Source organism: Schistocerca americana, chromosome 6 (genome assembly GCF_021461395.2).
Source record: "Schistocerca americana isolate TAMUIC-IGC-003095 chromosome 6, iqSchAmer2.1, whole genome shotgun sequence".
Lineage (NCBI taxonomy): Eukaryota > Metazoa > Arthropoda > Insecta > Orthoptera > Acrididae > Schistocerca > Schistocerca americana.
The window spans coordinates 119,469,895-119,495,868 of record NC_060124.1 but is presented as its reverse complement, the minus strand read 5'-3'; the positions used below and the strand labels follow the sequence as shown (position 1 = coordinate 119,495,868).

Here is a 25,974-nt window from a genome sequence, read left to right as displayed (position 1 = left end):
GTTGAGCTTCAGCGTCTTAGAAGCACAGGGAAAACTGGAGAAGGAGAAGATAGTCACCACGATGAATAGGGGTGCGAGAGGGGAAATGTTTATTGGTCTGCCATGTAATGCTGCTGTCTTATGTGTGCGTGCTTGCTGATGAACTGCAGCAAATATGGAATAAACTGCACACGGGAGTAACAAGGTGTAGTGAAAGCGCATTGAAGAAACCAGGGGTGTTTCTCTTTTGAGTTGACACTCAACACACAATAATACGGCCATCACTCTACTGTAGTGCTACAGCTGGTACATCGCTGAGGTCGGCAGCACTCGTGATCTAATGCAGTCGACATAAAGTGTGTAGCTTGTGGGAGTTTTCTTGGGAGTTTCGTCGTTCGCTGAGTGAAGCTCACGGAGCGGTATAAAGATCACAGTAGTGATGAAAGTTAAGGGAACGTGCGGGAGAGACAGCTGTGCTGGCACCTTCACTCATCATACCGATGTATTCCTAGAATATAACGGGGCCGATAGAAGTCTATACTTGACAGATCCTGATAGATAGCGTTTGCAGTACAATAGCTTCAGTTACATAACAGCTGAGAGCTTTCCATTACCACTGGAAAATTCCGATTCGATTAATAAGGCCTATATTTACTACTGGCTACGGTTAGCCTTTTTTAGTAAAATATATGCATTAATATTGAGGTCATTTTATAAACACCAGAGGTTTTAGTTCTGTTCCGATTCGCTAACACAATGGAAGCACTTTCGTAGAAGTCGCACACCAAAGCACTTTGTTTATATACTCGGAAGTCAGCGACACAGTAATTGTAACGCCACTACCAACTGATTTTGCTATGTTGTATTAACTTTGGTGCAGACGATGTTGGGTACACGTTCGTTTCTCACTTGTTAGAGACATCCGCGTTCCTATATTCAAAGATTTGGTAAGGTTCGCAGTGTCCGTAAAACACAAATGATACAACGTTTACAGATTTCTATTGACAAGAGGTTGGGGGTGGGGTTTGGGGGAGGTGAAGCTGCCAAAAAGAACTTTACTAGCTATACCTGCTTGACAGACATTTACTGCTCACGAGAATTAACCGAAACGCGGCACGGCATTGACAAGTTAAAGAAGGAAACAATTTAAAAATTATTACTTCAATGTGCCATAGATTGTGCACTGGGTTGTCACTTTTAATATGGTGAAACTAATTTTCCGTCCTCATAAAGTGCCAAGTCAATGTTAGGATGCCTTCATTTGCATTGCTTGTCCACAAGTTCGTTGTAACACTCAACACATTATATTTTGTAAGGGCTTTTTTAAATTTTTTATCTCCTGATATAGTTTTGGAGTCAGTGAACATTTAAGTGTGGTTTTATCAGGCATGTCATATCTGTTGTGTGTGGAACGAACAAAATTTTTCAAACCTTTGTGGTCGGAAGTTCTGTACGACAGTATATCGATAGCGATCATTTGTGCATAAAGCAAATCGAGTTCTTTTTTTGCTTTTGACCTGTCGTCGTAAAACTGACTTCTGTCAAAATAATGTTTTAGAGAGCTTCTCGATTTTTTTGATGCACCTCTTCAACATGACCTAGCTTATAATTTGACCCCTTGCCTTTCAGTTGTATTACTAATCCAGTGCTCTCTTCTTTTTCACCAAGCTTTCTTTTTAAGTGGTCTCTTAAATTAGTCTGTTTTCTTAATGATTATATTCTTTACTGAAGATGGTACACTTAACAAACTACACTCCTGGAAATTGAAATAAGAACACCGTGAATTCATTGTCCCAGGAAGGGGAAACTTTACTGACACATTCCTGGGGTCAGATACATCACATGATCACACTGACAGACCCACAGGCACATAGACACAGGCAACAGAGCATGCACAATGTCGGCACTAGTACAGTGTATATCCACCTTTCACAGAAATGCAGGCTGCTATTCTCCCATGGAGACGATCGTAGAGATGCTGGATGTAGTCCTGTGGAACGGCTTGCCATGCCATTTCCACCTGGCGCCTCAGTTGGACCAGCGTTCGTGCTGGACGTGCAGACCGCGTGAGACGACGCTTCATCCAGTCCCAAACATGCTCAATGGGGGACAAATCCGGAGATCTTGCTGGCCAGGGTAGTTGACTTACACCTTCTAGAGCACGTTGGGTGGCACGGGATACATGCGGACGTGCATTGTCCTGTTGGAACAGCAAGTTCCCTTGCCGGTCTAGGAATGGTAGAACGATGGGTTCGATGACGGTTTGGATGTACCGTGCACTATTCAGTGTCCCCTCGACGATCACCAGTGGTGTACGGCCAGTGTAGGAGATCGCTCCCCACACCATGATGCCGGGTGTTGGCCCTGTGTGCCTCGGTCGTATGCAGTCCTGATTGTGGCGCTCACCTGCACGGCGCCAAAAACGCATACGACCATCATTGGCACCAAGGCAGAAGCGACTCTCATCGCTGAAGACGACCCGTCTCCATTCGTCCCTCCATTCCCGCCCGTCGCGACACCACTGGAGGCGGGCTGCATGATGTTGGGGCGTGAGCGGAAGACGGCCTAACGGTGTGCGGGACCGTAGCCCAGCTTCATGGAGACGGTTGCGAATGGTCCTCGCCGATACCCCAGGAGCAACAGTGTCCCTAATTTGCTGGGAAGTGGCGGTGCGGTCCCCTACGGCACTGCGTAGGATCCTACGGACTTGGCGTGCATCCGTGCGTCGCTGCGGTCCGGTCCCAGGTCGACGGGCACGTGCACCTTCCGCCGACCACTGGCGACAACATCGATGTACTGTGGAGACCTCACGCCCCACGTGTTGAGCAATTCGGCGGTACGTCCACCCGGCCTCCCGCATGCCCACTATACGCCCTCGCTCAAAGTCCGTCAACTGCACATACGGTTCACGTCCACGCTGTCGCGGCATGCTACCAGTGTTAAAGACTGCGATGGAGCTCCGTATGCCACGGCAAACTGGCTGACACTGACGGCGGCGGTGCACAAATGCTGCGCAGCTAGCGCCATTCGACGGCCAACACCGCGGTTCCTGGTGTGTCCGCTGTGCCATGCGTGTGATCATTGCTTGTACAGCCCTCTCGCAGTGTCCGGAGCAAGTATGGTGGGTCTGACACACCGGTGTCAATGTGTTCTTTTTTCCATTTCCAGGAGTGTATTATCCGCACTTTCAAGACAAAATTCCACATAGGTGATTGATTTTTACGATTCATTTTCAAAACAATAACGAAAAACTACTTATGCACCTCACACACAAAGTTATCTTCGGAGCACGGAATTTCCATGCCAAACAGAGACGACCAGTGGCGCGCGATACCTAAGGAATGGTTTCATGTCGATACTACTCGGAACATTAAGGGGCGACTGTGCTCTTTGTCTCACTGCTGCCAACGATAGCGATTCAACAGTTGTGGCAATAAAGTTGTGGGGCAAAGAATAGTCCTGTTGTTGTGTGGCGTTTAAATAACGAAATGGGCGACGATGACGCCATTGTTGGCACATTTCCGTCACAATCTACGATACCACGAACAGCTGGAAGCTTTAGGGACAGCATTCTTTCTCGTGACACTCGAAAAAATTATTAATCAGGACACAGAATCCTATAAACTAGAAAAAATAAAAAAATGAAAGTAATAGTGAGCTAATTCATCCGCTTAACAGGATTCAGACAAAGGCTTTAATCATTAACGGGCAAGAGCTTAATAAATATTTACGAGATTAAGAGTTTTTACAAAAACATTCCGCGACATTAACCGTCAGCTCTTCGAAAGAAGAGATTAGTTTTATCTCACATCCACTGAAACATTCGCATTTCGCCCGAATTATTAAGAATATGCACTGCAATACTGTGAAAGCACATAGCATATAAATACAGTTTTATATTTTAATAATTATGTCTAGCCCCCATACAAATTAAAACTTTGTGATTTGACACATTGTGCTTTCACTATAATCAGTTTTGCGGGACCTGGGGCGTCCTTGAAGGAACAAGCTCCGTAAACCGAACACAACACAGACAACAAACATATGAACGATAACCAACATATGACAGGAGAATCGCAGGGGCGTTAGGACTACGTCGATGTTTGGTGTTTTCGAATTACCTTATACGTTAACATATACAATTGAAAAGACTTGTAAGTCTATAATGAGGACTCAGAAACTGAAGAAGATAACAGTGGGTGTCTTTAATTAACAATGATAATAATCATATTTATTTTAAAATGCACTGTGCAGTACAATCACAAACACTTAACAAATCTTTAAAGTGTCACTTTCCCTTCTACTAACTGCGTTGTATTACAACAACCTTTTTTTAATTTGTATTTCTTGCAACAAGTAAGTATGCTCATACATTTGTAGATGATAATCTATAATGTGCATTCACGAATCCAAGTTATTTACGTGTGTAATTTTCACCATAAGCATCTGATCAGTATGACATGCGCATGACCGCGAGTTCTCGTCACTGGAAGACAAACAATAAAATTCCTTCTCTAACGACCCATCCCCCAGAGACGCCAATCTATTAATAATATAATTTACAAATAGAATAGGCTGGCAAAGGCGCCACCATAGTTGATGCTGATTAAATACCTCCATGCAATCTACTTTCCCTATGCACTCCACACGCCATGGAGGTAGTAGGTTCTGACAGTTTTTTGCACGTAAATTAAACAAGAATTATATTTTAAACGACATGATTATCGATAGATAAACAGGACTATCGATAGTGACGACAGTGCAGACGCTATCAAATAATCCATAGTTTATCAATGGTTGAGTAACACTAGTGAAGACAGATAGATGCGGATATTACAGAATACTAAAACGAATTAGTTACAGAATGACAGAACAACCAGTAGAAGCGACCTGGGAGGATAACATTTTAGTTTCCAGGGAAATACAGGAACACTGGAGGACATAGTGACCTTACAACTATCTTCGAAGTTGAGGAAATGCTGAACCTACCACTATCTTAGAAGTTAAGTTAAAGAAAGTTTTACTATCTGAACAGCAGAGTAGCTGACGACCACAAAACTAAAGAGAATAACAAATGTATGCTTACAATAAAAAGAAAGCTTTCCTGGAAAAGAGAAATACAAGATGAACGAGAACTCCTCCGACAAACTTTCAGAGGTAGTAGTACGTATCAAAATAAAACAAAAAGTCTAGTAAACATGGGCTCTAAAATGCATACCTTAAGAACTATGAGCAGTTCATCTTCGCTACTGGAAGACACGGCTATTCTACTGAAAGCTCTTTGCCTTCCATATTTTGGGGAAAGCAAAGATCTTGCAGTAAAAAAAATGTATCACAGTAGTGCTGACGAACAGTGCGCTAAGCATTTTAGAGCACATGTTTACTAGATTTTTTTCCTTGTTTTCCTCTGTGCTACTAACTCTGAAAATTCTGGTTCATCCTGTATGACAACATCAGATATAAATTTACGCGCTTTGAGATATTTTCTCAGAGAAAAAAAATTCTCATTTGCTTGGAGTTATGAGAGAGGCATTGTGCATCACAGAAGGGTTTACTGTTGAAATACCAAGAGTATACGTTCCAGAAATAGTCGGGCAATATATTGTGGATTCTCACATACGTCTGCGAAATGACCACAACGAGAAAATCCGAGTCATTAGAGCTCATACGGACTTTTATTACAGGTCCCTTGCTCCCACGCGCCCTTCGTGAACTGAAATGGGAAAGGGGGAGCGGGAAAGCGAGGAAGTGGTATCTGAAATTTGGAAATTTGTGGTAAAGACTAGAGGACCAAACTGCTGAGGTCATCGGTCCCAGGCGGCCGGTGGGGCCAAGCGGTTCTAGTCGCTACAGTCTGGAACCACGCGACCGCTACGGTCGCAGGTTCGAATCCTGCCTCGGGCATGGATGTGTGTGATACCTCTAGGTTAGTTAGGTTTAAGTAGTTCTAAGTTCTAGGGGACTGATGACCTCAGATGTAAGTCCCATAGTGCTCAGAGCCATTTGAACCATTTCATCGGTCCCGACCAAACTACTGAGGTCATTGGTCCCACGGCTTAGACATTAATTAATCTAACTTAACCTAACTTACGCTAAAGACAACACACACACACTCATGCCCGAGGGAGGACTCGAACTTCTACATCTACATCTACATCTATACTCCGCAAGCCACCTGACGGTGTGTGGCGGAGGGAGCCACGCGAACGCCTATACCGCGCGGCTACCCCGCGCGGCGAAGTTAGATCTGAAACACATAACGTGGATTGCGGTGTATACATGTACTTGTGGTGTATGCTTATATGGAAGTGAAAGATGAACTATAAACGATATATAAGACAAGTTCTCAAAATCTATTACAGGTGAGAGTTGAATATTAATGAGGAGGAACTGTTTTAATGTAGGTGAAATCGTTAGTAACTTGACTGAAAGAATGGATAGATCGATAGGGACACTTGATGAGCATTCGGGAAAAGTTAAACTGGTAACTTAGACTAGTGTGGAAGGTAGAAACTACAAAGGGAGACCATGGATTGAATACATAGATACAAATTGATGTAGGGCGCAGTAGCCAATACATCTAGTAGCCATATACATCTAGTAGCCATATACATCTACATTCCGCAAGCTACCTTATGGTGTGTGGCGGAGGATGCTTTTGATACTACTATCTGATTCCCCTTTCCTGTTCCATGGCGCTTGTGAAGAACAATTGTCACTTAACCTCCGTATTAGCTCTAATTTCTCGGATTTTCTCTTTTTGGTTATTTCACGGGACGTATATGGGAGGAAGCAATATATTGCTCTTGTTGGAACGTCCTGTCCTGGAATTTCAGTAATGAACATCTCCGTGATACACAACGCTTCTCCTATAGCCTCAGCAGCTGGAGTTTCTTGAGCATCTCTGTTAACATTCTTTCGCCGACTAAATGATCCCGTGAGGAAACGCGCCGCTCTTTGCTGGGTGCTGTCTATCTCTTCTATTAATCCTACATCATAAGAGTCGCAGACTGATGAGCAATACTCAAGACTCGGTCGGACAACTGTTTTGTAATCCACTTCTTTGTTGGATGTATATTTCCTTAAGAGTCTTCCTATGAATCTCACCCTGGCATCTGCTTGCCCTGCAGATCTCAAGGGATTTGTCACCAGTAGTGTAATCCAACAGTAGTGGATTTCTTCGTCTATAGATGGAAAGACTTGACCTAAGATGGAATGGGCAGCTACATCACACCAGCCTTCGAACTGACACTAACAACTATCACACACTCGACTACAGACAACAACATGGCCTAGTTTAGAGCTACGTTTGTCTACTATGGATGTTGCATGACTGTACTCCTTTGCCACAGGCTGGTAGCCGCTGCCTCGGAGCCTCGCGAAGCCAGACCGCGCTTCTTGGCCGCCAAGCGATATTCAGAGGAGACGCCCTGGTGATCTGAACCCGACTGAACGACCACCTGCGACATCATGGCGCTCGACTTCGTCGCTGGCTGCCTCGGCGGTAAGTACTTGGCTGCTGTCGCGCTTGTAGCCCCTTCAAGATGTAAATAAATATTATTACACCATCGAGACAGTAACATACGAGGGTAAGTGAATAAGTATCTACACTTTCGCTCTAACCACATTTAGGTTGGTATTACGGATTAGTGCGCTCCCTAGTCATTATATGGCAGCCTTATCGTCGCTTGGGGCAGGATTTAACAGTGTCATATCACTTCGATTTGCGATCCTGCGAAGTAAACGTAGCTGCAACACTCACCGCTTGCAACAGTGAAGAACAGCGTTCCGTAATCAGATCTTTTTTGTGGTGTGAGTGTTTACCAGGAGATGAAGTCCATAAAAATCTTTCAGCCCAATACAGTGGCAATGCGCTACCTCGGCGAAATGTTTATCAGCAGATTGAGCAGTTTATAATCTGTCCTCAGCTAGTGGACTGTCGTGGTAATAAAAGGGAAATGTTTTTGAAACGAATCAATGCTGGAGGTGAAATATGGGGACCCATCACTTTGAACAAGAGAGTAAACTCCAGAGTACGGATTGGAAACACTCCTCAGCTCCAACCAAAAAGGAATTCAAGACTCACTCTTGACAGCTTTTCTGGGAAGCATAAGGGCCAATTCTGGAACTTCGTCTGGGAAACAGCGCGACAGCAAACAAATGGCTCTGAGCACTATGGGACTTAACTGCTGTGGTTATCAGTCCCCTAGAACTTAGAACTACTTAAACCTAACCAACCGAAGGACATCACACACATCCATGCCCGAGGCAGGATTCGAACCTGCGACCGTAGCAGTCCCAAGGTTCCGGACTGCGCGCCTAGAACCGCGAGACCACCGCGGCCGGCGACAGTAAACAGTCAACAGCGATATGCTTTGCAATGTGTTGAAACCTACAACTTGAAACAAACGTCGAGGACTGTTGTCAGGCAGCGTTCTTTCTTTGAGTGGCAATGTGCGTCCACATATCGCCGCTCATACTGCTCACATTATTTAGATTACGCATTTCAAGGTGTTGGAGCGTCTTGTACACAGTCCTGATCTCGCTCCCTTCAATTTACATTTGACTGGTCCACTCAAAATGGTTGAAGAGACCATCGATTCGCTTCTGAAAAAGAATTGAAGGTTACCGTGCGTTTGTGCGCTTTTACTCAACCGAATTTTCTTTTTCTAGTAGTAGTGAAAAGATTGTCCAACGATGGACCAAGCGCATTGAAAAGCACGGTAACTATGTTGAGAAATGAGATTGCTTCGAGTTTTACTCTGCTATTGCAACGAACTGGAAAAAAATGTTATACAGATACTTTCTGATTTGTTCTCGTATCCAACAAAGACTGTGAATCAAGTCAAAAATAGATAAATTGGACTGTGAAAACACAACACATATAGTAAACTTTTATCTCCACATCACATGTATCTAGACCTGCAAAACTTCTGAGGCACGTGGTTGACATGAATATCATCCTCTGAGCAGGATATTGGGCACAGAAGGCAGTGAAGCACGTGACTTTTGATATGACATCGCAGTTTTTCACGGCAACAGCCTCGTATAAAATGTCCTTGATATTCAGACCATGTTAAATCATAGTTCAAACTCGATCTTTCGAAGATTAACACTATCTCCTTTATCAGGAGATGACTATATGCCGCAAGTGGTCTACTTCCTTGATAGTGGCATTTAAGTTTGTCATTGGTCGGGAGACGTCACTTGGAATTCTAACTTCTATTGGGTTGACGACACCTGGAGGGCGGGGTTAAAATGCACAAATGCAGGAAATCGATACTCTGACGATTTGCCCACCGTCCTCCCTGGGGCTGTTTTCGTATTTTTTTATGTTTACGGTACATGACGTCGAAGAACTCAATTATCAATCAAAAATCGTTACATCTATCTCTCAAACATTATCGAGGAAACAGGCTTTGTACTTTCCTGGTCGTCTTTAATAACCCAAAGCAAGGTCCTTTTTTATATGGCAGCGAGAATCTGAGGTAGAATACTCTCGTGTCATGTGGGTGACCTTGTTAGATTCCTGGCTCTAATAAGGTTTTCAAAAAGCGTGCATGTTTCACAAGCACTTATGTGAAGTGTGAAACACATAAAGACGAAGAAAATAAAGTTGTAAACATTTTAAAATTTAAACAGTTTTTATTAAAAATATTTTACAATAATCTTTTATAAAAGACGTGCATTTTTCATTTAAAATGACAAATTGATATTTGTTAATTAGTATATATTTGATGAATTTTATATTTAAAAGATATATGTATCCGAATCGAACGAAAAGCATAACGATCGAAACGAGACTCGAACCAACGTTCTAGCAATTGACAGTCCAGTGCGCTACTGATTTTTTTCCATCTCTATGTATACTATGCTTCACAGAAATGCTCGTAGAACACTTATATCTGTTTTAAAAATTCCATCCGCCACGAATCGAACCAATAACCACACGTGGCAGGCAAGCACCGGCCCACAGAATCTCGCTGCCTATCGAAAAGTCGGTCTTACTTCACGATATTAAAGACGCTCGGAAAATTTCAAAGTCGATTTTCCTGAGAATTCTTATGAGTTGCATCGCAATGCAGTAGAAGACTGATATCTGTGTTCTGAACAGCAAGCACCACAAATATTAAAAAAATACAAAAAATCGATTGTTCTGTGGTCTCCTTGTCGGATTACAGCTTCCGCCTCCGTTGGAATTGTTCCTGCATACGCGAATTTCTATCGCTTCTTTTATTAACGAATCCAAGTAGGTCAATGGGTGAGAGAGGGCCTTCACTTCTTGTGTTCTACCATAAGGTTGTGTTGTGCCGTCGCTAATTTCTCAAAATTTCTGCTCTTGATGTGCCTCCTATTTTTAGTGCAACATTCGGCTACGTTGCGTATTATATGCCCTAGGTAATTTTCATCACATTCTGGTGGCACATTATTGACACCTGGTACTCTCAAATCCAGGCTGTCTTTCACTGGACGCAGCAGATCCTTAATTTCCCGTGCAGGTCGGAATACTGGTCTAACACCACACTTAACGTGCGCCCAACTTTGCTTCAAGACGCTCTGGAGAATGGAAGGAGTGCTCTGGGATTGTCTTCTTCCGTTAGCTGGATGGGTCTGAAGGTACATTTACCAGCGAAAACAGCTCTGATTCAATGTGGTTCGTATCCTTTTCTCCTGAATACATTCTTAAGGCGTTGCGATCCAGATGTCAGGTAATCATGGTCTTCCTATGGCACTGCCCGAAAATGGGAAAATCCTCTGATATAAGCGACTTCGACGAAGGGCAGATTGCCAGGCTTCGGCGCATGGGAACGAGAGTCTCAAGAAACGGCGAAGCTTGTCACTTGGTCAGCTGTTCGCTTGTTACTCTCGTGAGTATCTGTGGAAACTGGTCAGAGGATAATGAAACCACTAGTAGACGACAGTGTTTTGGAAGTTAATCCCTCTTCACGGAACGAAGAGGTCAGGGGCGTATCCGCTCTGTAAAGCAGGATAGGTGGAGGGAGACCTTTGGCAGATCTGATGACTGAGTACAGTGCTGGTGGAGGCGCAATGTTTCGAAGCACACCATTCAGCTCCTCAACATACGACTTCTACATGTTTCCACGCTGACTGAACAACATAGTCAGTTACCTTTGAAGTGGACACGGTGACATCGAGATTAGGCTGTCGATCAATGGAAACGCGTCCAGTGGACGGATGGATCATGTTTGTTCTTACACCAAGTAGATGGTCGTCATCCAGGTGAACGGCTACACGGAACACCTACCGTGCCACCAATACAGGCTTGTGGGGGCAGTATTATGCTATGGGTGACATTCACCTGGGCTCTCATGGGACCTGTGGTAGTATTCGAAGCTACTATGACAGCTGTGGACTACAAGGGCATTACTGTGAATCACCTCCATCCCTTCATGCTTTACGCCATCATAAAATTCCCGGGGCACCGATGTTAACCAGTTCCGCACGTACTGCTGGACGTCGTTGTCCGAGGTTAATCTTTTGCCCCTGTGCTGACGTTCTTCTTTGACCAAGATGGCCCCCTTCTGATTCACGTCCTACAGCACGGGACAACAGTGAACGCCCAGCCTTACTCGCAAACCTTGACCACCCTTCATCAATGGCGATGGCATTTTCCGGCTGTCAGTGTCACAAGGCCAGAAAGGCAGCACAATGGCCTGAGTAGCGTGATTGTGTGCTCACCTGACGGCCAGAAGTTCGCCCGATCTAAAGCCGATAGAACACGTATGGGACGCTATCGGACGCCAGCTCGGAACCCAAAAACCAGTTGTCCGCAATTTGCGGGATCTGTACATAAGGTTATTGTACCACATATGTCTGAAAATCTATCAAGGACATGCCGAATCGATGCCACATACAATCGCAGCTTTATTGCGTTCCAAAGGTGGACCAACGCTCTTTTATGCAGATGGTCTTAATGTTTTGGCTCATCAGTATCCAATATGTTTTCCAAAGCCGAAAACCTGCTGATACGCTGTTTATGCATGATACTTTTATACTGTGATGATGGTATCTTTGTACGTTGTAAGGGGAATACAGAACTGATAATCCCCTCCCATATACTCCCAAGTGGGGAAACCTCTGCCCCATTCTCAGCTCTCTGCAAACAGCCCTCCGGATTAGGGAATGCAATGTAAAAAACTGAAACAGAAAGAAAAGGCGACATATGTCTTAAGAGTACAGGGTGATTCAAAAAGAAAGAGCGAATTTCAGTTGCTGATTACAGAGAAAATTTGAGAGACAAAAACACATTGTGCATGTTACTGAACAGAGGAGGATTCAAAGTTTTACGTTCGCACAGACACCATACCATATACTCAACATCAGCACCATGCGTTGCTCGAGAAACATTGAAAGGGTAGTCCATTGTATTCCACACACCAATCGATAGATCCGTTTTTACTGAATCGACAACTCGGTTTTTCAGTTGCCATACGTGCGAGAAAGACTCCGACTTTTATTTACCACTACAGAAAAAAAAAAACGGAAGTTTGAGGTCTGGTGACCTAGGAGTACGGCAAGTGAAAGAGAGAGAGAGACTGGGCGAGAGGAATAAATATGTGTATGATAAATCCCATCCCTCAAAAAGTTCCTTCCTTCACACCTCATCTGTGTTACCACAGATGACTTGTCACTGATCTCATTTTTATTAAGACTAAACTGCATATGAAGTGCCTTGTTGCTTCTACCGGCCTGAGTGCAATGCTTAAGTGCTGAATAGTGTTCACCAACCTACAGTTGTTGTCCCCTGCGCAGAAAACAGCACGTAGGTCGTCATTCCGTTATCTTGAAGCTGTAATTAACTGTTAGCGAGTAACTGGTTTTGTATAAATAATAAAATTTTATTAGCAGAATACGAATAACAGTACAAGTATAGTCCACTTTATGAATCACAAAATATTTCCAGTCTTCACAATTTCACGGAAATAAACAAAATAATGAACTGCGTGTCTGTGTAATTACTATCAAACTAGTTCTCAATACATGTCCAAAAAAGCAGAGACTGCTAATTAAAAATAAGTGCAGAACGGCATGGTACCGACACAATAGTGACGAAAAGTGTAAAGAACCGCATGATGCAAGGGTTTCTTCGAACTTAAAGGACAGCAGTAAGCCAATAGTAGTTGTATAACAGTGTCACTTTTTTTGACAAATATGTTGTTGAAATTAATGGACGGCAATGCAACGATAGTAGCTTAACAGCAGTTTGTGATTGAAACTTGGTGAGATAGTGGAGTGCTATACGGTATTCTAGCAGGATTGATAGACTGTAAGTTAACAAAAGACTACTAACAACATAAAGGTACAGAAAAATCTTTACTATTAAAAGAATAATGCAAATACTATGGAAAGAGTAACTAAAGATTAATGATTTAGGAAGTCAGGTTACACACGAATTTATTGGGGGTAGCAATTGGTTCTTTCTCAGCACAAAATATCTAATATATGATTAAATAAATTAATTAACAATTGGAAAATGAAAAAAATATAAAACAGATTCAAGTTTTGAAAAATACACTCCTGGAAATGGAAAAAAGAACACATTGTCACCGGTGTGTCAGACCCACCATACTTGCTCCGGACACTGCGAGAGGGCTGTACAAGCAATGATCACACGCACGGCACAGCGGACACACCAGGAACCGCGGTGTTGGCCGTCGAATGGCGCTAGCTGCGCAGCATTTGTGCACCGCCGCCGTCAGTGTCAGCCAGTTTGCCGTGGCATACGGAGCTCCATCGCAGTCTTTAACACTGGTAGCATGCCGCGACAGCGTGGACGTGAACCGTATGTGCAGTTGACGGACTCTGAGCGAGGGCGTATAGTGGGCATGTGGGAGGCCGGGTGGACGTACCGCCGAATCGCTCAACACGTGGGGCGTGAGGTCTCCACAGTACATCGATGTTGTCGCCAGTGGTCGGCGGAAGGCGCACGTGCCCATCGACCTGGGACCGGACCGCAGCGACGCACGGATGCACGCCAAGACCGTAGGATCCTACGCAGTGCCGTAGGGGACTGCACCGCCACTTCCCAGCAAATTAGGGACACTGTTGCTCCTGGGGTATCGGCGAGGACCATTCGCAACCGTCTCCATGAAGCTGGGCTACGGTCCCGCACACCGTTAGGGCGTCTTCCGCTCACGCCCCAACATCGTGCAGTCCGCCTCCAGTGGTGTCGCGACAGGCGTGAATGGAGGGACGAATGGAGACGTGTCGTCTTCAGCGATGAGAGTCGCTTCTGCCTTGGTGCCAATGATGGTCGTATGCGTGTTTGGCGCCGTGCAGGTGAGCGCCACAATCAGGACTGCATACGACCGAGGCACACAGGGCCAACACCCGGCATCATGGTGTGGGGAGTGATTTCCTACACTGGCCGTGCACCACTGGTGATCGTCGAGGGGACACTGAATAGTGCACGGTACATCCAAACCGTCATCGAACCCATCGTTCTACCATTCCTAGACCGGCAAGGGAACTTGCTGTTCCAACAGGACAATGCACGTCCGCATGTATCCCGTGCCACCCAACGTGCTCTAGAAGGTGTAAGTCAACTACCCTGGCCAGCAAGATCTCCGGATCTGTCCCCCATTGAGCATGTTTGGGACTGGATGAAGCGTCGTCTCACGCGGTCTGCACGTGCAGCACGAACGCTGGTCCAACTGAGGCGCCAGGTGGAAATGGCATGGCAAGCCGTTCCACAGGACTACATCCAGCATCTCTACGATCGTCTCCACGGGAGAACAGCAGCCTGCATTGCTGCGAAAGGTGGATATACACTGTACTAGTGCCGACATTGTGCATGCTCTGTTGCCTGTGTCTATGTGCCTGTGGTTCTGTCAGTATGATCATGTGATGTATCTGACCCCAGGAATGTGTCAATAAAGTTTCCCCTTCCTGGGACAATGAATTCACGGTGTTCTTATTTCAATTTCCAGGAGTGTAATAACGAGTGACAAGTATAGTGGAATGGTATGGATAACTGAAAATTTCCAAAACTTGATTGTTCCCTGCGAGTACATCAAAATTTTTCGATATCTCAGAAGAAGGGGATGCGTAATATTTCTGGCTTTACACATCATATACAGTTACAAGAAACTTTTCTTAGAGCAGTTGAGAAGGCAGCAACGGGAATAGGACATAATTGTGTGAGGTATCGGTGACAGACGGTTTACTCAGTATGCACATCGTGAAAAAGGCCGCCTAAATTGTGAAATTTTTTCCGTGATTGGCTGCTGTGTTCAAAAGTAGTGTACCAAAATAATAAACTTCTGTTATTAACATTAGAAAAACTAAACAGTGAATTTATTTGCGTTTCATATGGAAGCACCTCTCAATAGCAGGCTATCATTCCATTATTTCAAAAGTATTACTTACCAGCAGAATCAAAACAGTTGCTAAACCAAAATGCAATCGAAGAACTTCGGAGATGGTCGGATCGTGACTACCTTGAATGGTGGGCGAGGTGGTTAGGTTGCAAGGTCATACCTCGGTCGGCAGTCTCGGTGTGCAGGCATGTTGTAGGCTGCGGTCCGTGTCGGTTAAGAACTTAATTAGCAATCTGAATGCGTCGTAAAAATGCCCACTTCGCATCGTTACAAATAAAACAAACTCTACACCTATACATATCACAAATACGAGTATGCAGAGATGGAAGATCATTACACTCACACCTTTTACCAGAATATACGCAAGCAGCCGGTAACAGCAACCAATATTGATAATTCTGTAGCCCATGATTTAGTCTTGCATTGTGAAACTCCAGAGTTTCCGGACTGGTGTTAAGTTCAACAACTGTCAGTCCTTTCTTCTATCTCCATCCTCAGCGTACAGCTCCAGTACAGATCTGTGTAACAATACAAAATGCCTCGAAGTAAATTCCTCAAGCGTAAACAATTTTTAAATAAACATTAAATAAACAATAATAAATTTTAAATAAACATTTCCATACATTATTTCAATACAAATAAATAATACATAATTTTTGTTTTGATTTTGGCTGTTTGTAAACAATGCCACTGTTTACATCCTGCCACGAGTGTGGTTTATCTCTGTTTTTGTTTTGATCACAGCTGTATCCACTGTTTGCCTTCTTAAGAGCTTGGTGCTTGCTCGCACCGTCTGTTACCACTGACCCGCTTCGGTAATGACTATATACGGAAGCATACAACTGCCATTCACTGGAACATTGAGAGAACATTTTAGAATTTTGCTTTAAGCATAAGGCACATACACTCCTTTACCGAAACATTGCTTCATTCTACAATATGAAGTATCATTCTTTCTATACTTGTGTGTCACTTCCTACAAACTGTACTAGGGGAACTGCATTTATCAAATAACTGTGTATATTCATCTGACTTTCGTATACGAGCATTATGTGCCTTCGTAATATGTAGGGGCTGATTATTTTATTCTTAGCTAGACCTTTATTGTACATTTCTTTCATATTTAAAACCAGTGTGTGTCATTACTCTCTATACTTCATAATACGTGGACTGCTTTTTAAACCTTATTTACTAAGTTCACGACTTTCATGAGATTTCCGTATCAGTGTTGTGTTCGCACCATCAACAGAACAGGCTCTGCTAACGGTATACTACGCCTTCCGCATAGCTGGCAACGGGTTCTACACAATGCTGGTGACTACTTTGAAGGACAGTAACAGGGGCAAACATGTAACTCTTTTGTATCGGTTGTGAATAAACAGTTGCCACTATTTAAGTTCCAACCCTCGTATAATAGCCTTCGTCTTGTTTTCCTATTCTTAAAATACGATCAAACATTAGGTCTGTTTATCATTGTTGTAAATATTTAGAAACTGTTCCACTACTACTTCATAATATGTTTTTTATGTGCTGAAAATGATACTGGTGTCTTGTTGTGACTGTGTACTGTGTTCTCTTGCTAGTGTATCTATAATCCTACACTTTGTATATTCTAGCCTGTCCACATATATTCCGTCCAATGCCTGTTTTTCACCCGTGCTATGCAAATGTTTATTCTGCTGGGTTACTTTGTTTTTGGCGCATCCAGTGTAAGGACATTTTATCATCTTAACCTTGATAGTGAAGAATTTTAAAGAAGACAGATATAGTTCTGATTGGATGAAGGGGAAGAACTAACAGCAGGAAAATAAAAGGAAGTATGCTGCCGATTAATGGGGACATGGTAATCGCCAATTACCTAGCAATAAAAAGAATGTTATTACCCCCTGAGGTTGAGTAGATATAACATTTTTTGATATTCATAGTGTTGTAGACTACTTTGGATGCTCCATTTTAATGTTGGCTATCTCCATTACACTGGGGTGCGCTATCCTAACGATTCTGTGCAATCCTTCTTATATCTGTACATCTAATAGAATTTTTTGAGCTTTGAGTTAATTTTGGAAGACGTATGTTTTTGCCTGTCCTTTTCTTAACCTTTTGTTGCATTAGTTCTTTCTTTTAGCTGCTTTTTCTTTGAGCCTAGCTAAGACTAAACACCCCTTTTTATGAATTGAAATATCTCTCTATGAGAAACTTACTATACATTCAATTATACTAGGTACCTTTTCGGTGTTAATAGTTAATGTGGTTGTATTTACGTTGCAGAATGTGGCAATTCATTAATAATTCTCTCGAATTCTTCCACGTAATTAACCCACTCGTGATGTTTTCTAGAGCAGTATGCATTAAAGAGCTTATTTAGTTCTTTGATAACTTTCAGTTATATCGGATTGAGGGTGGTATTTAGATATGTATATATGTTTTATATCAAGGTTCCTCAACATATTTTCCATCAGCCTGATATAAATTGTGGTCCATTGTCACTGGTGATCCTATCTGGTGTACCTACCATCATTACATAGCCATTATTTGATACTGACTCACCTGTAGCCTTTCTCAGTGCATACAGTTTTACATGCTTTGAGAACATGGCCAGTACAACGAACAGATACTTGTACCCTTCTTGTGATGTGGGAAGGGGACCGTAGAGGTCAATACATACCTTTTCCAGTATTTTTGTTGGGATCATGCTATGCATTTTGGCTTTGCTGCTAGAGTTTAAAGCTTTTGTTTTCTGAGACACATCACATGATTTTAAAATAGCAGCTTTCCTTAATTTTGTCCACCAAAATGAGCACGCACATGAGAAATGAATGAACCACACAAGTCTCTCAATTTCATGTTATGGTCACTAGACCTTCCACTGCTATTTTCAAGGGTCTATTCTAAGATACAACTACACGTTTATGTATGGCACCGTACTTCCTTACCTTGTCATTAACTTTCCTTCTCCAGTCAGCTTTTATAATTTTAATGGGTCTCATATTTTTTAATATGCTCTTTATTTTTTTCTTCTTGTTTTACTTCTGTTAGGTATAACATAGAGACTTCTTTCTGCCCTGAATCACTAAAGTCTACTTTATCTGTAACTGAATATCTTCTCTCCCCTTTGTTAGTACTCGAGTGGCAAAGGCAATGGATTTTCTTTCCATTGTATCGCTGTTTTCTATGAATTGCCAGATATATGCTCACAACCCGTATTCTAAGCTGTACAAAAAAATGCAAAAAGGTACATTTAAGTGTTAATGTGGCAAAACAATACTATTACATAATTCATCTGATCTTTTCGAAATTGTTGTTCACATTCCTGGGTCCAGACCCAAGTGGCATTCTCCTTCGTTAATTGGAGTAGGGCTTTCGTGTTAAGTGCATAATTGTTCGCAAATTTGCGATAGAATCCGGTTAAACCGAAGAAGGCTTTCATTCCTTGTTTTGTTCTAGGAGAGTTTCTTGTAATTGAACATGATGGCTGTAAAGCCAAAAATATTACAGAGGCCAAAAGCAATGAACAAGATATTGTTGTTCAGCGTATTATGTGATTTCTCTTGTGGGGTAGTCGCCATGTTGCTACAATAAAATAGTACTCGGTGAAAAAATCCACACGAATACATGTGAATTAATTGGTAGGATAATGGGGAAATGCAGTCAGTCTGCAAACGACGTGAATCTCTCATGTTTTCACGGTTAATTGGCTGATCCATTAGCTTTCGGACATTAAGACGAAGAAGTTCCGTTTCCTCGAGATTTTCTCCACTCGGGGTAGTGTGTTGTGTTGTCCTTGCGTCCGTATTGTCATAACTGACATTTCACTGTTGAGATGACTATATGGGCACGTCCCGAAAGCCCATTAATTAAAAAAAAACTTTCCTTTAACTACTTGAAGAAACAGAGTTTATGCAGCTGCATGCCCAAAGAAAAGGTTTCTTATGAAATACCAGTCAGACATATCAAACATATCTTCGAATTAAGTCTGTGAGACCTATATCAAATAGGACTAACATGGGATATTGAATGTAGACAAAGTAGGGCAGTGTGATGAACACATGTTTCTTTGACGCTTGGAAGGGCGCCTCAGAAATGGTCAAGGAACTGAACTCACTGGAAAATATACGTCAACTATTCCGCGAAATACTACTTACAAAGTTCCTAGAACCACCATTGATGAATCTATGAGTATACTAAGGACACCCTTCGTATCGCTAGAGGACCTTTGAAAACAAGATCTATTTACAGTGAGCACAGAGGCGTTCATGCGCGAATGGAAAAGGAAGAAAACCTAAAGTATGCTACAGTAGCAAGTACCCTCTGCCATGTGCTTCACAATGGTTTTGCGAGAATGGATGTAGATGTAGAATCATGTAATTACTAGTTCGGCTAACAGGAGCTAACGACTAATAATAAGAAAGGAACATGGTTTTAGGTATAAAATCAAATAAAGCCTTAAGAAAGACAAGCAATAAAAAGTAACTATAATACATGTTCGACACTTTTAACATCCACTTGGTATTTTTTGTATTTTATTGGCAACACTAGCGAATGGGATCGCAAATGGCTGGTACCACTGTGGTATTAAGAGTAATGCTTTCACATTATGCGGTTCAGAAGGCAAAACCGCTTAGAACGCAAAACATGAAATGTAAGCTGTTGAAATATTCTGGTGCTGCGTAAGATTCCGCGTAAGTTAAATGCGCTTACATCCGCTATGGGCGATATATTTTGAAGTGAAAAGGCTGGAAAGCATTGAAGCATTAAAACCAGTCACCATTCTGGCAATCGAAGAAAATAAACAGGAACAACTGCCGGACAAAAGCTACTGCACCATCCCTCGATAGACAACATTGTCAGCAATTGCACGGAATTCTCGGTTTACTTTGCTACAACTTTCTCTGCGGAGTGTGCCAGCTTTACGCGCCTACCAGTGGCCTGGCCTGTCTTTGACTGTGGCTCTCAAATATTTGTTCGCCAGCGGTCGAACAATAGCGTAGAGATACGCTATACTTTCCACAGCTCTCGGAAACGACTTTTGACCCCGCCAGCGAACAGATTGCAAAACCATAATGTGGTATGTTCGCTAAACAATATGAACACAATACGAACAGTTTAATGCGTAACACGCCAAACAGTCGTTGAACAGATTCCATCTGTAAACAACGAGGTGGTTCGTATCTGGAGAGGAAATAACTCAGACTAAGAAAGAACGAAAGTAATAGGAATGCAGCAAATTGCTGTAATTAATCTAGTCGTATGGCAGCGAAACTTTGTAGCTATTTTGATGCTTTTATGCAGATCCGATTTACGCTGAAAAAAATAGTTCCAATTTTAGCCACCAGGTACAAATCTGGCGCTGTGAATGCAAGTATAATGAATTAGGAACGAGACATGGGCGGGAAAGGTCAACCAAGTGAGAAAGGCATTATGTTGATTTTATTTTTAAGCACCACTTTGACAGCTGGATCAGCATGAGCACCGGAGACGTAGACGAGATGCTGCATACATAAAACGACGGGTCAACAGTTGCTCGCAGCGGTTACAGTGGAATCTGAGCAACTTCGTCCTGTGTATTGGCCTTAAGATCAAGTAGATCTGAAAACGTATGGAGCTAACACTTTCGTGAAAGATTGCATGTTTCACTGGACGAGCGACATGAAATGTTGTCCCATCTTGCATGGAAACAATGGTTCTCACGCAGCTGCGCTCTTCCAAATTGGAAATCACATGTTGTACGCTGAGGTCTCGATAACGAGCAGACGTCACAGTACACCTGACACCCTCTCTGGGGGGAGAAAGGTGCTTATGAACTCAGCCACACAGCCACTTACGACGAGTGCAGTGGCTCTTCATGCACGCGGTTTAACAGTTCTCCAGCTTCAGCAGTTCTGTAAATTCACTGCACCGGTAGTGTAATATGTGCCTCGCCACTCCATACAATATTGCATGGCCACATCTCATCAACTTTGATCCGTGCCAGAAACCGAAGAGCGGATCATGAGGTTTCGATTGCTGCACCATCTGGTTCTTGTACGAATACCAGCGTAAATACCTCGTCAAACTTTCCGTACTGTTGCCCATGGCATGGACAATGCTCGTTAACACTGCAGGAGTAGTAGCACTACGAGGGGCACGTTAGGCATGGTCAGTTACAGTAACAACAACGCCGTCAATAACTTCCACCGTGATAGGACGCCTTCCTCTTCCACGTGCCACTCCAAGCTAACCCGTGTTTTCGAATTTCATGATCATCTTCTTTAAATCATTTAATGACATCCTAAGATATTTCTATTGGCGATACTCTCTCAATGCAGCACTGTAATTGCTGCCGTTCACATAAAACAGTTTCGCCATCAGCGCACGATCTCTCTTCTCGACAGTCATACTTTTTACCCACGTTATGGCTTGTTAAATGACAGCGTGGGTATATCATACCGTCAGACAAACAGTGTACACTCTACAGCATCAAGATTTGCACCTGGTGACCAAAATTGGAAGTATTTTTTTTCCAGCGTAAATCGGTTCCGCGTTAACGCGTTACCATAGCTACTAAGTTTTGCTGCCATACGATAACTACACCACACAAAGGACCTCCATGGGTAGCTGCCCTTTAATTAAAACAAACCACTACTATCTATAGTACGGGTGGCGAGAGATGATGCCTAACAGCTGGCAGCACTGTTGCTAGCTTTCAACAGTGAAGCACAAACGGCTAAACACGAAAACCGGGAAAACAGTAGTCTGTACAGACCTGCGACAACACTGTGGCTTTGCCAAAATAGTATTACATAGCTGGTTGAGTCAGACGTGCGAAGCAGTCGCACCAAGCCCACTACAGTTGTCAGTGATCTCTCGACGACCTTGTCATAGTTTCTTTATTACTACGAAAAAGCCATTACGGTTCACGAGCCTATACCAGTAACCTCCACCACCTTTCCAGAATTCTTTAAAGAATCGAGCTCCCATGCATGAAAACAGCTTCAAACTTCTGATTACTTTAAAAATGTATTAATGTGTTAAGTATTTGACGTTGAAAAGGTAAAACCTTTGTGGTTGGAAGTACAAAACCCTGACTATGCTGGTTTTATTAGTATCGAATTATTTACTTTTGGAAAACGCAACACTTATGACCAATACTATTGTCCAGAAGTGGATGACCTCATTATTGAAGACCGGCGTCTTACGATGGCAGCCGTTACCTCACAGATCGGACTGAGTGCGGAACTGCAAAGGATATCCATTGCTCTCCGTACACTTGTGCCATCCTTTCATCATTTTCGTTCCCTGTGCACCTTCGCTGTAAGGAGACTCTTCTTTTGAAGCGTCCATCCCTCTGTTTTCAGCACTACTGGTTTGCAATGGACAGTCGACGGCCTGCCGGAGTGGCCGAGCGGTTCTAGGTGCTGCAGCCTGGAACCACGCGACCGCTACGGGCGCAGGTTCGAATCCTGCCTCGGGCATGGATGTGTGTAATGTCCTTAGGTTAGTTAGGTTTAAGTAGTTCAAAGTTCTAGGGGACTGATGACCTCAGCAGTTAAGTCCCATAGTGCTCAGAGCCATTTGAACAGTCGACGCGTGTGCGTGCTAACTCTGTCGTCACGTGGGTGTGCATCCTTTTCCCTCTACCAGCGAGTTTGGGACCACACCTTCTCCCGTAGGCTGTGGCATTACGATCCCTTGAATGGTTTTCATTTTACAGGCTGCGGATCGTTTCTTTTTGAATGACCCTAATAGTAAAGAAGCAATAAACTGAAACGTCATGTCCATTTGCTGGAGTTTTCCTGAATGCACAGTGATAATGTAGTAAGCGTCCCAGATCGTGTGCTATTCGTCCTTCCTTGAATCGCTTGTGCCAAACTTGACCCTTGCAACGGACGTGGAGTGCTCTTCATAACCGTGGACCATTCACTGATGAACTACCGTTTCCTGCACTCCTTCTGCTATTTGAAACGCACTACACCCCTTTGCTCTCCTTTTGAAGCCTCCATTCCTCTGTTTTCAGAAAGACTAAGTGCTCTGGACTGTCGCCACAGGCACATTCTCACTTGTCGTCACGTGGGTGTGCACTCATGTTCCTCTAGCGTAAGATTATACCGCTCAATATGTAGTCTACATTATGACAGCATTTTAAATTTTTAAATTCGGTCAGTGTTTATACCGTGTGTTTCAAAATGAATATCAGGGTTTCAAGGCTTTGTAGCATTTAATACATTCAAGTTACAATTATAAATAGGCATCAAATAAAAGAGCAACTGAAACAATTTTTCTCACAAGTGTTCAGGATGAGCATCATTCGTTACACGGCACACGTTCATTCGATAGGCGAGTTCTTCTCAAACCTCGATCAGTGTGTCTGGAGTAATCGTTGCAACAAGTCCTTCAATCCTGTTTCTTAAGTCCTGTAGATCAGGTGTTAGGGGAAGCATATACACATGGCTCAAAGGTAAAAATCGCATGGCATCAGATTGGTTGAAAGTGGAGGCCATTCGAAAAAAGCTCTGTCATTCGTCCGCTTGCGGTCAATCCTGCGGTTGGGTACAGCATCGTTTAAACAGTCGCGTACTGAGTTAAGCTAGTGAGGCGACGCACCATCTTGCTGCCAAATGAGGTTGTGTGGTTCAGCTTCTTCCAATGGTTCTAGCGCATCAAGATAAGTAACACCAGCTACTGTGGCTTCGTCGAAAAGAAAGACCCACAAACTATCGACCGAGATTTGACACACAAAAAAACTTAGGGGAGTCTTGTTGCAACTGTACCGTCTCGTGGGATTTTCTGACCCCCAGATGTGAGTGTTACGCATGTTCACATTTCCACTGAGGTAAAATGTCGATTCATCACGATCTAGAAAATCATCATCATGCACAAAAGTTTCGTTTTAAGCCGAATGTGATAAACCCTGCGAAACCTTAAACCCCTATATTTATTTTGAAACACACGGTATTTAATACTGAAAATGAAATTTTTATTGCTCCTGAAGGTCATTAGACAGGCAACCTGCAACTGCGGTAGGGTAACTGTTTTAGCCATTTAACAATACATATTAATGAGAAATTAATTCCACGTAGTCTAAACCCACACTGAGAACTGCAGCGGAATAAAGGTGATCATTGGACTGATATACACTGAAGAGCGAAAGAAACTGGTACAGCTGCCTACATCGTGTAGGACCCTCGCGAGCACTCAGAAGTGCCCCAACGCGACGTGGGATGGACCCGACTAATGTCTGAAGTGGTACTAGAGGGAACTGACATAATGAATCTTGCAGGGCTGTCCATAAACCCGTAAGAGTATGACGGGGTGGAGATCTCTTCTGAACAGTATGTTGCAAGGCATCCCACGAATGCTTAGTAATGTTCATGTATGGGGAGTTTGGTGGCCAGCGGAAGTGTTTAAACTCGGAAGAGTGTTCCAGGAGCCACTCTGCAGCAATTCTGGGCGTGTAGGGTGTCAGTTTCCTGCTGGAATTGCCCAAATCCGTCGGAATGGACATGAATGGGTGTAGATAATCAGACATGATTACCTGTCAGAGTCGTATACAGACGTACCAGAGGTCCCATATCACGCCAACTGCTCACGCTCCACACCATTACAGAGCCTCCACCAGCTTGAACAGTCCCCTACTGACGTGCAGGGTCCATGGATTCGTGGGGTTGTCCCCATACCCATGCACGTACATCCGCTACAATTTGAAACGAGATTCGTCCGACCAGGCAACATGTTTCCAGTCATCAGCAGTCCAATGTCGGTGTCTATGGGCCCAGGCGAGGCGTAAAGCTTTATGTCGTGCAGTCATCAAGGGTACACGAGTGGGACTTCGGCTCCGAAAGCCCATATCGGTGATGTTTCGTTGAATTGTTCGCACGCTGACACTTGTCGATGGCCCAGCATTGAAATCTGCAGCAATTTGCGAAAGGGTTGCACTTCTGTCACGTTGAACGATTATCCTCAGTCGTCGTTGGTTCCGTTCTTGCAGGATCTTTTCCCGGCCGCAGCGATGTCGGAGATTTGATGTTTTATCGGATTCCAGGTGTTCACGGTACACTCGTGCAATGGTCGTACGGGAAAATCCCCACTTTACCGCTACCTCGGAGATGCTGTATCCTATCGCTCGTGTTCCGACTCTAGCACCACGTTCAAACTGACTTAAATCATGATAACTTGCCATTGAAGGAGCAGCAACCCATCTAACAACTGCGCCAGACACGTGTCTTACATAGGCGGTGCCAACCGCAGCGCCGTATTCTGCCTGTTTACGTACTGTCTCTGTAGTTGAACACGCATGCCTATAGCAGTTTCTTTGGCGCTTCAGAGTAAAACCGTCTGCATCATGTGGCACATTCTAATATAATATCTATCAACTACGAGTGCTAAAATTATTCACAAAATTAATCCGAAGTGTTCGTTGGCTGTGTGATATAATTCTCATTTTAAACTCCTTCTGAAGAGGAATAGTCCACTTCGAAGTACCACTATACAAAATCTTTATCATACTTGTGCGCAAACAGAAGTTACTGCAGTGTTCAAAACATGACCATCACTTTAGAATTACTCTTTAAACTAAAATTATTCAGGTAAATTAATGTCCAATGCTGTTTATCAAGCAGAAGTTTCATTCCACAGATAATATACTGCACCAAGGATGCTGGAGCCTGTGGAGATAACT

The 25,974-nt window shown here is 43.3% G+C and overlaps 1 protein-coding gene across 1 annotated transcript in view; it reads left to right on the top strand.

The window, feature by feature from the left end:
* The window catches only part of LOC124619610 (mitochondrial basic amino acids transporter-like), a 243,155-nt gene that overhangs the window by 57,924 nt on the left and 159,257 nt on the right, over positions 1-25,974 (top strand). Inside the window, exon 2 of the mRNA XM_047146113.1 lies at positions 7,332-7,483. Coding sequence (XP_047002069.1) covers positions 7,450-7,483 — 34 coding nt within the window. The 5' untranslated portion in view covers positions 7,332-7,449. The remainder of the gene's footprint in view (positions 1-7,331; positions 7,484-25,974) is intronic.